Source organism: Chlorocebus sabaeus, chromosome 21 (assembly GCF_047675955.1).
Source record: "Chlorocebus sabaeus isolate Y175 chromosome 21, mChlSab1.0.hap1, whole genome shotgun sequence".
NCBI lineage: Eukaryota > Metazoa > Chordata > Mammalia > Primates > Cercopithecidae > Chlorocebus > Chlorocebus sabaeus.
Window position 1 is genome coordinate 64,932,237 of NC_132924.1, and position 12,015 is coordinate 64,944,251.

The 12,015-nt window shown below is 36.5% G+C and overlaps 1 protein-coding gene across 13 annotated transcripts in view; it reads right to left on the reverse strand.

Moving 5' to 3' along the window:
- Positions 1 to 12,015, reverse strand: part of ADAM22 (ADAM metallopeptidase domain 22) — a 258,039-nt gene that overhangs the window by 210,324 nt on the left and 35,700 nt on the right. For all 13 annotated transcript variants that reach the window (XM_038004584.2, XM_073009144.1, XM_038004582.2 and 10 more), the window contains one exon: positions 11,225 to 11,301. In XM_038004584.2, the coding sequence (XP_037860512.2) occupies positions 11,225 to 11,301 (77 nt within the window). The remainder of the gene's footprint in view (positions 1 to 11,224; positions 11,302 to 12,015) is intronic.

Genomic DNA, 12,015 nt, shown 5'->3' on the forward strand with positions numbered 1-12,015 from the left:
AATATCCACCCCATATGCCACTAGTCAATAGATCCCTTGTTTGGTCAGTGATCCTCTCTTCTCCTATGAGACTCGGGGAAAGGTGAACTCACCCCAGTTCTGGGGTGATCCTGACTAGTATCAACTAATCACAGAGGTACCTTTTTCTTTACCAAGGTTTAAGAGGAGTTTTGACCCAGTTCTGGCCAATGAGACCTCTGAAGTTTTGGTGAAAAGGTTCCCTGGTTCCCTACAATGAGTCAGAGGAAGATGTGGTCTTTTTGTCTTCTCTGGACCCAAGAATGACAAAGTAGCATGGCTGGAGTCACACTTGGGGCTGCACAACCTCTGGATTTACAGTTATAGGAGATCATGAATCTCCTTTCAAGATCCTTGAGTCAGACTTTTTTTGTTACTTTCAGTCCAAAGCATTATCAAAGTGAGCTATAGAAAAGCAATTTATGAATAAGCAAGCAATAATAGGAATAAGCCAAATCTCCACTTATAGTAGAACTAAAAATGAATACCACCTATGGAAATCAGGAATTATTTTGATAATCAAAACCACGAATCAAAGCAAGCTTCTTATTCAATATTTCAAAACATATCAAGTGTCTATATTCATGACTAACCAAACTTCCATACCGCTATCAAAGTTATCTTCCTGAAAAATGTACTAACCTTAACATTCACTTAAAAACCTTGACAGTCCTCCATTACCAACGAAATGAAGTCCCCCTTTGTTAGTGGAGCCATCAACACCTTTGTTAGTGGAGTCATCAACACCTTCCCTAGGCCCCAACCAAACAAGGTATCTTAGTCTCCCAGCCCTCCCCAGGCCCCTGAACTTCATATAACTCCCCAGGGGCACTTTCATATCGCTATATCCATGTTCCATCTCTTTCCTCTGCTTTAGATAACCCTGTTGTAGCAAAATCTTACACAGTTTTGAAAGCCACAAAGAACACCAATTTTTCTATGAAACTTTATCAGAAGCCCTTTAACCAGGCAAGATTGCTCATTCTTTCCCTGGGTTGATACCATCTCGCACTATAGATCACCAGATAAATATCTGTTTCCTCTAAATGGTCAAGAGTGGCTTGAACACAGAGATAATTTCTCTGATCTGAGCTGAATCTGATTAAGGTTCACTTATCTCTGATCAAATGTCTTTCAGTTGTGAGAGAAAAACAGATTAAGGATTTCACTAGTGAGTTTTAAGAGTGTTTCAATCTTGGGAAGAGTAAGAACTTACCCCTTTAAGATTCTAATGTTTCTTTAAAATCCTGATTACCACCTCAAACTCACTATAGTTAACCTCCACGGCATTCTAAAAACAGCTATTTCTGAGATCTTATATTTAACTCAATTTAATAAATATGTGCAAAGCAATCCACCCAAAAGTCAAAGAATTGAAATGCTTGTCACTGATTTGTGTGTTGGTTCAATACTTGATTAAAAATAAGACTAGTGATAGCTGTCAGTCTTTGGCATTTTTTAATATAATAAGTTAAGATGACAATAAACAACTGAAACAGGGAAATGAAGACAAGGATTAGTCTATAAACTAGTCACCATAAAAAACTAGAAATCAATTCTAAGATATAATAAAAAATCAATCTGATTGTCCCAGAAAGCAAGAAGGCTCTCTTCCTGTCCCAGAATACAAAGAAGCACTTAAAGATTAATAGGGTTATGTCAAAAAAAAAAACACAGAAATCAAAAGGGCTTCTATAAGCCAACTTTAGAAAAATTTGAGTATCACAAAGAAACATGATTGAAATTGAGTGTAAATATCACATAAATAAAAATCCACAAGTCCATTCTACATTCAATTATTTTAAAAGAAGGAGAAAGGCTGGGCGCAGTGGCTCACGTCTGTAATCCCAGAACTTTGGGAGGCCAAGGCAAGTGGATCACTTGAGGTGAGGAGTTTGAGACCAGCCTGGCCAACATGGCAAAACTCTGTCTCTACTAAAAATACAAAAAAATTAGTTGGGTGTGATGGCAGGCACCTGTAATCCCAGCTACTCGAGAGACTGAGGCATGAGAATCAATTGAACCTGGGAGGCGGAGGGTGCAGTGAGCTGAGATGGCACCACTGCCCTCCAGCCTGGGTTACAGAGAGAGACTCTGTCTCAAAAAAAAGGGAAAAATAAATGTACCTTTTGTTTAGGGATGGATATATAAGTGATAAAACTATAAAGAAAAATCACTGAACTGATTATCACAGAAGTCAGGGTGATTGTTTCCAATAGTGGGGAGGGAGAGTGTACACTGGAGGACTGTGGAACACTGGTAATGTTTCATACCTGGGTAGAGTTATCTTAATAATTATTCTGGTTCTCAATAATTATTTAAAACTTATTCATGTATGTTACTTATTTGGTATATATGTTAGACTTCAATATTTTAAAAGTATTTAAAGTAAATGACTTTCCATCAGTTACAATGTAAAAATATACAATGAGGAAAGGTTAGTGTCTGTAGAAAAATGATCGATAACAATCTCCAGCAGATAGTATACTTCTGTTCAATAAAGCTCCATTGCATTCTCAGTGCCATTGGCCATACCTCTGTCATGCTCCTTAAGGTATTCTACCAATAGTAGAATCCCACCCCTTAAAAAGTTTCAAAAGTTCTAGATCCTTGAGGAATCGCCGTACTGTTTTCCATAATGGTTGAACTAGTTTACAATCCCACCAACAGTGTAAAAGTGTTCCTATTTCTCCACATCCTCTCCAGCACCTGTTGTTTCCTGAATTTTGAATGATCGCCATTCTAACTGGTGTGAGATGGTATCTCATGGTGGTTTTGATTTGCATTTCTCTGATGGCCAGTGATGATGAGCATTTTTTCATGTGTCTGTTGGCTGTATGAATATCTTCTTTTGAGAAATGTCTGTTCATATCCTTTGCCCACTTTTTATGACCCAGCCATCCCATTACTGGGTATATACCCAAAGGATTATAAATTATGCTGCTATAAAGACACATGCACACGTATGTTTATTGCAGCACTATTCACAATAGCAAAGACTTGGAATCAACCCAAATGTCCATCAGTGACAGATTGGATTAAGAAAATGTGGCACATATACACCATGGAATACTATGCAGCCATAAAAAAGGATGAGTTTGTGTCCTTTGTAGGGACATGGATGCAGCTGGAAACCATCATTCTTAGCAAACTATCACAAGAACAGAAAACCAAACACCGCATGTTCTCACTCATAGGTGGGAACTGAACAATGAGATCACTTGGACTCGGGAAGGGGAACATCACACACCGGGGCCTATCATGGGGAGGGGGAAGGGGGGAGGGATTGCATTGGGAGTTATACCTGATGTAAATGACGAGTTGATGGGTGCAGCACACCAACATGGCACAAGTATACATATGTAACAAACCTGCACGTTATGCACATGTACCCTACAACCTAAAGTATAATAATAATAAATTAATTTTTTAAAAAAAGGAAAAAAAAAAGTTTCAAAAGTTCAACATAGATTTCAAAAGTAGAGTTTTATTATAAATCAAAAACATAAGATCATAGCCATGAGAAGTATGGAACTCTTTCCAGACTTTCAGGAGACATGAAACTGAAAACCTGAAGCCTTAGTAACTATTTATACTTGACATCATCCCTCCTGCAAAATAGAATTTATAGAAAAACAGCTGTTATAGCACCATTTTAAAAAATCAAAAGTCCACTTTGGAAAATAGCTTAGCATTTCTCAAAGCATAAAACTACCATATGATCCAACCATTCCACTTCTAGGTATATCTATCCAAGAGAAATGAAAACATCTAGGAACACAAAGACTTCATAGACAGATTGTTCATAGCAACATTATTCATACTAGCCAAACGCTAGAAAAAACCCAAATGTCCACCATCAGGTGAATGGGTAGTCACAATGTGATATATCAATACAATGAAATAATATTTAGTAATAAAAAGAATGAACTGACACATACAGCATAGATGAACTTCAAAAACATGCCAAGTAAAAGAAGCCAGATACAAGAATACATAGTGTATAATTCCCTTTATAAGAAATGTACAGAAAAGACAAATTTATAAAGACAGAAAGTAGATTAGTGATTGCGTTGGGCTGGGACCAGGAATGAGGTTTACATGTAAATGGCAATAAACAATCTTGTTAAGAAATGAAAATTATTTAAAAATTGAATTTTGGTAATTGCTGCACCACTCAGTAAAGGTACTGAAAATCACTGAATTGTTTACTTGAAATGGGTGACTTTTATGAAATATAAAAAAAATTTTTTTTTTTTTGAGATGGAGTCTCACTCTGTCGCCCAGGCTGGAGTGCAGTGGTGCAATCTCAGCTCACTACAAGCTCTGCCTCTGGGGTTCACGCCATTCTCTTGCCTCAGCCCTCCGAGTAGCTGGGACTACAGGCACCCGCCACCATGCCTGGCTAATTTTTTTGTATTTTTAGTAGAGATGGGGTTTCACCATGGGGTTAGCCAGGATGGTCTCAATCTCCTGACCTCATGGTCCACCCGCCTTGGCCTCCCAAAGTGCTGGGATTACAGGCGTGAGCCACTGCGCCCAGCCAATAAAATTCTTTAAAAAAATAAAAACTATTTCATTGTACACAATAAATATGTTCCTAAGCTAGATGTGGTGGCTCATGTCTGTAATCTCAACATTTTGGGAGACTGAGGCAGGCAATCATTTGAGTTCGAGACTAGCCTATGCAACATGGTAAAACCCTGTTTCCACTAAAAATACAAAAATTAGCCAGGCATGTTGGTGCAGACCTGTAGTCCCAGCTACTCAGGAGGGTGAGATGGGAGGATTGCTTGAGCCCAGGGGGTTGAGGCTATAGTAAGCCGAGATCAGGCCATTGCACTCCCAGACTGGGCAACAGAGCGAGATCCTGTCTCAAAAAAAAAAGGTCCTAAAAGTTTATATATTTGGTAAGATAACCACAAATAAAAATAGGATTCAGAAAGAGGATATAAGAACAGGAACAGGGGAAATTTTAGAAATTATTTTCCGAGAAGCACACACAGATAAATATGGATAAAGGTAAAACACTCCATGGTATGGACAATTCCTTGCAAAACTATAATTTCTCAAAGTTGGGCTCAAAAGCAAGTAGAAAAACATGAATATATCAATAGACATCAAAAAATTATTTATCAAAGATTTCTGTCTTAAAAAGCTTCCAGGACTAGTCAGCTTTCCCATTGGTGACACCAACCCTCCACAACAAGGCCTGTAGATAGGTTTGGGCTTGTGGGTTCTTCAAGAAACCACTCTGGCAGATGTTAGCAGGCATCACTAGTGAAGGGAAACTGCCCAGCAGACCAACTGTCTGCAGGTCTCTGCAGGGGGATCTATCAGTGGTAGGAACGTGATTATAAAATTAAAAGCTAGAGACCAATCTCAGAAATAGTTAAAGGAAACACTTAGGGAATATAATTAATTTACACCAAGAATGTCAGCAGAGGCGTGTGCCATAATAACTAAGATAAAAAATAGGAATGGTAATTCTACTTCATAGTTACAACCAGAAAAGCCAGCAATATATGGGACAAAACAATGAATTATTCAACATGACAAAGTCAAGTTTATTATCGGCATTGAGAATAATTTTTAATAATGGGAAACATTAATATAATAAATCATAATAACAGGTCAATTGATAAAAATCCAAACCTACCTAAAGGCCTTGTTGTGGAGGATTAGTGTCACTGATGGGAAAGCCGACTAGTCCTGGAAGCTTTAACTGACTAGACAAACATTCAATAAAATCTAATACCTATTCCTTAAAATATAAAAGATACCGCTTTAACAAATAAAGACTAGCTCTCACAAATCAATAATCAACACTCTACTTACTTAACAATGAGCAAGAGTTATTTTTATTACCAAAAAAACACAATATAAAAATGCTATTATTACCAAATTATACAGTTCAGAAACTTTTAGAAGAAGCGTTAAGGTAGGAAATAGTAGTAAGCAACATTTTGAAAAGAAAAACTCCAATGATTTGCCATTCATGTTATTGTCAAACTAGAATGTTACATTCAAACCTAAGAGAAACAATAAAAAGCCATTAGCAAAAATAAGAAAGTTCAATAAGGTGCAACACAAATCAATGGCTTTCCTTTATAACACCAATAAATAATTATGAAATATGATGGAAAAATATTACATCCACGGTAGCAACAAAAACAAATACAATTCCTAGGAAAATATTCTACAAAATATGTTCGGGGCCTATAAAAACAAAAATACTGAATTTTACTGACATATAAGAGAATGCTTAACATTTAAAAAAATACACTGTGATGTTGGATGGGAAGATTCAGCACTGTAAAAATGTCTATTTTTTCCAAATTAAAATATAAGTTTAGTGACAGTCCAATAAATTCAATAAAGTGATAGTCCAGTAAAGGAAGAATGACAAAATTATTCTGAATTTCTGTTTTAAAAGAGGCAAAAAATCTAAGAAAATTTTGCAAAAGAAAACTAATAATGGAACGTATTTCCATACTACCTATTAAAACACATTATAAAGCTACAATAAATAGTATGATGGTACTAAGCCGTAAAAATCAATGAATAGATCTTCAGAAGACATTGCTTTGAAAAAACATTAAAATATGTAATAACTGGGCCAGGCGTGGTGGCTCACGCCTGTAATCCCAGCACTCTGGGAGGCCGAGGGAGGTGGATCACCTGAGGTCAGCAGTTCAAGACCAGCCTGACCAACATGGAGAAACCCTGTCTCTACTAAAAATACAAAATTAGCTGGGCATGGTGGTGCACTGTAATTCCAGCTACGCGGGAGGCTTAGGCAGGAGAATCACTTGAACCCGGGAGGCAGAGATTGCAGTGAGCCGAGATCGCACCATTGCACTCTAGCTTGGGCAAAGACAGCAAAACTCCGTCTCAAAATAATAATAATAATAAATGTATGTAATAACTGAATCTGATGAATAAACGTTATAAGCCCGTAGGGGAAGGAGTGAATAATGCAACAAATGGTGTGGGGAAAATCAATAACCTCCGTTTAGACTTTCACCCAAAGTCTTTCTGTTGCCTACAAGGCCCTAGATATTTTAGTTCCTTCTACTTTTCCAACCGCATTTAATAACTTGGCTATCCCTGTTCCAACCTCCTTAGCCACATTTCTGTCTCTCAAGCATGCTAAGCTTGTTCCTGCCACAGGGCCCTGACCCTTGCTGTTCCCTCTGCATGGGGGCCCCTTACTTTCAAATGCCACCTCCTTAGAGATGGCCTGTCCCTGACAACAAATTCTCAAAGGCGCTATTTTCATCCTCACACCAGGCACTCTCTATAAATGGCACTGTCACTCTCTGAAATTACCTTATTTAAAATGTTCCTTGTTTGTTTCTCTGGCTAGATGCAAATTCCCTAAGAGTAAAGTCTTTGTTTCCTTTCTTCTCAAGTCTAAGTCTTCAGGGTCTAGAGAAGCTTTTAGCATTACTAGAAGCTTAGAAAACGTGTGTGTGTGTGTATACATATATCTGTATGTATATATGTTTATATGTATATGTATATTCCTATATATGGGGTGTGCATGTGTGTGTGTGTGTATATATATATGAAATGAACATAAGGATTCCAAACTACTCCAAACACAGATCTGTCTTATACACAATAACTTTGTATTAAATGTACATGGAAACAAATATTCACCATAATGAATTCAGTGGAACAGCAAAGCATTCAGTTACAGATTTATTAATAACAGTGAGGTATCTATTGTTATTCATTATCATCACATAACATCATCATTTAATTATAATCTTATCCTCATCACTTATTTTTATCATCATCATCAGCCACACTGTAAATATAGCATGATGAGACTCTTCCAGATCTAACTTTCAATTCCCATTGAATTCAGATCCTGTCTTTTACCCATGGTGATTCTTACTTTCCCTACAAATTCAAGGGCCACAGTGTAAAGCAAGCAAGAGGTAACTATTGGAAATGCTTTCTCTAAATGAGAGAAAGCAAGACTAAATGTGCTCTTTTGAACAGAATCTGGGAGTTCCTTGTCTAACCCTGCTTCTGCTTCTCCCTCTCCCTATTCCCTACCTCCATGCCACCTCCCATTCTTCAGGGGCAATCCCATCTGCTGACATCTGTCATGCTTCAGTTCCTAGTTGTCCTCCCACCACTTACTGTAAAACTGGGGGAAAAGAAGACTGCTATAAGGATCATACAGTGAGAAAAACCATTTCATTGTTATTGAAATAAGGCAAGAAGCTGAGAATCTGTAAAATACACTCAAAATTTAGGCACTGGACCATCCAAGATCTGAGAGCTGTACAACAGAATCCCTTCCAAAAAAAGCAGGCTATAAAAGATTTGTTTTTCTAATTGTTATATATTTCACATCATAAACAACCAACCACAGTCCAAAGACAGTGCTTGCTTCTTTGTTGGGGGGCTACGCATGGTTTTTGTCAGGTCCCCTGTTGCAAAGGATCAAATAGTTCTCCTGAAAGGAAATGTTTTTCAACATCCTTGCATTGTTTAGAGCAGTTTAATTATCCACTTCTTCAAAAACAGGAGATGTACAAGAAAAAAAAAAAATGGACTGAATCACTCAGATAATAGTTACATGTCCTTATTGAGCTTTCTTCTTTCTGAGGAATGTTTTACAATAAAGTATAAGACTTATTGCTGACCTCTGCAAAGGTCCAATGCAGCCTCAGGACTAGTGTGGCCAGACCAGGCCATATGTTTGATTTTGTTAATACATCTGTCCTAAAGAGTGAAATCTGACAACTATGACCCCATGAAGAAAAACTACTCCCCACCCTTTTCTTGATAATTTTAATGAAACAGAAACTGGCTGTGCTTTTCATTTTTAACCTTTCCATATTTTTATCAGCCTCCTGTGGAAGTTACTACTCAAAGGTTAAACTCTTGTATAATCTACTTATAGATAATTTTATTCACTGAACATTAAGAAGAAACATTATGTAATGATACTTTTCCATCCATTGCAATCAAAAAATATGTATTATTGGATCCATTCTGCAACCAGAAGCTAGCTACACATAGACATTTAATTTTCCTCCAGTTAAAAAAAAAATTTCTGTATGTTCCACAGCCCCAGAATTGCTTCATAAGAAAAAAAAAGTTTCAAGAACATGTTGTTTTTCACGTTCCTGCTCCTTAACCAACTTAAGACAATACACAAACTAAAACCATGAAACAAAAACATTCTACATAAAAATAAGATGAACATTTCTGTATCACATCATGATTTGTATAGTATAAAGATAACAGCTATTGCCACCTATGTTTAATATTGATCCCAGGCAAAAAAAAAATGAGCACACTGCATGTTTCTCAGCCCAGGCTACCTCCATTTATGCTCTTATTTGTTTACATGTCTTGTCATTGCAAATTTGCATTGAAATAGAAAGAAAAATGCCCAATAGAGGTTTCTGCCAGTATCTCAAAAGAAATTTTGCTTCAACCTCGGTATTCCAAACTTCATGCTTTGATAAGTATGACCATATGTGTCTCCTTCAGGAACAGAAAGTCTTTGGACTCGGATGTCTCCAAAGTAAGTGAGGCAGTTTGGCCAGAATGGACGTGAATAAATATCTGTTCTTTGTTTGAGTACTAAAAGTCAAGGAATTACAAACGTCAGGAAGCAGAAAACACAGATTACCAACAGGGACAATGATTTCAAAGAGGGATGGAAGGGAGTTATTAAAATAGAGACCTAAGAACGTGACTTTCCAAATCACACCTAGTATCTACATGTGGCTTTCAGTAGCTAGTCTCAAACATTTATCTTCTTTTTTGCTGTTTCACTCTTCCTCTCCTGGTCATTTCACCTCTGTCTCCTGGCTAATCCTATCCTCTGGTTTCTGAGTCAATATGACTCTCAGCCTGGAGTTTAGCCCCTACACTGTGTTAAGGATATATCAGTGAAGCAAAGAAAATCTCTGCCCTCAAGCAGCTTACATTCTAGGAGTAGGAAAAAGACTACAGACCAAAGAAATAATCAAAATATCAAATATTAGATGGCCATGCATCAATAATGGTAGTCAAACTTCTTTGACCTATAAAAATGACAATGTCATAAGAGTTCATCTATATATTAAATGGTGATAAGTATTATTTTTAAAATGAAGCAGAGAAGGAGACTAGGTAGTAAAGTAGATGAGGGAGTGAAGGCAGAGAGAGTTATAGAGCATTTAAAATATGGCTAATGCAACTGAAGAACAGAATTTTTAGTTTTATTTGAATGAATTAATTTAAATTTAAACAGCCACAAGTGGCTAATGGCTACCTATCCAGATAACATGGTCCTAAGTCTTGCCTCTTACATGCTTTTTTAAATTAACTGACAGTCTTCCATCTAGCTGATTCCCCATTGCAGACAACTTAGGCTCTAATTCTCACTCTTGGTCGATTTGCCTGAATTTCTGGCCTCAGACTTTCTTCCTGAATGGTTGTAGAAATGCTTCCAGAAAACTATGGCCCAATGCTGCCCAGCTTAGAAGCATAGGCCTGGCAGAACCCTGGTATCTGCCTACTTGCCCATGATCAGAAGTAGGATAGAAACCCTTTTTTAAAAAAGTGAACAGTAACTAACCAGATTTATTAAACACTACATTTAGACCAAATGAAAGAGATTAAATCCAGCAACAAATCAAAAGCACCTTCCAAACCTAAAATTCTAGGTAGACAACTATTTCTAAAATTATATTGTATTCACAGGATAATCCCAGGACCAGAAACCTCACAGAAATCCACCACCATATCAAAGCATCTAATGAACTCCAGGTATTATTTAGCATCACCTATCATGCAGCCAGTCCTCTGAATCATTAATCAAAAAGTGCAACCTTCTCTTTCCTGCTGTTCTCAAGGAAGATACTTCAATACCCAAAGTATTATTTTCATAATTTACTGTCATTCACAGGCAACTTAAGCTATAGATATTCTTACAAAAAATATTGGGGTAACTCTTGCCTTTCATTTTACATTATTAAATCTAATACAGGTGCTCAATTTCAAATGAATATACATTTCTTGCTATCTGCCCGACTTTATAACCTACAGTCAACAAGTATAGTTTCAAATGTAATATTTAACTGGTATAGGAAGATGAAGTAAAATATAGCAAGAAAAAACTTTACAAGTGGAAAAGAAAGTGGATTTCATGTGTATCTGACAAAAGCAAGCGCAGCTCAACACTTACTGATTTAGCACGACATCAAGAATGAACGTCGTTCCAAAGGCATCAACCTGGAAGCTTGCTTGGTCAACATGAGTCAACTACAATATCAAAAAGAAAAAAGGTTATTTATTACTCAGCCATACTAATTAAGCAATTAGTCTTTCTTATGATTATTTCAAAACACTTACAATATCATAAGAAAATAATTCAAAATGGAGAATAAGTGAAAACATATTAAAGTAAAATTTACATCTTCTTAGAAGCCAAGCATTCACCAATATGAAGTAAATTACCACCCAATCAAAGAGGACAAGTGCCCTACTTTTTTAGTTTACCTCAAGCGGTTAAGCATTTCATTTCCAAGATGACTGCACTTCATTCATCTTATCTGATTTTAAGTGACTAGCTTCTTTAAAATCAAGTTTTGTACATTTGGAAAGAAAATAAGTAAAATATGCTCAATTTAATAATAAAATAATATGGTGAACATGATATATTTAGAAAGAAGATATCTAAACCTCTACAAAATACCTTTTTCACTTATCACAAAGACATACTTTAAAAATAGTATTTCAGTTCTAATTTACCAGACATAATTTCATCAATGTTTCCACATCTTCCTAAAAGCAAAATTGAACCTCTGCACATCTACTGCCAATATCACCTATCATGTTCTTGTGTAAAAAAAAAAAAAAAAAAAAATTCACTATTTCCTATGCTATCCTAGGAACTCCCAGAGAAAACCACAAGGGACTCTAAACTAAAAAATATAGTGCTTCCCATAGCATTAATATTTGCATACTGAATAATCA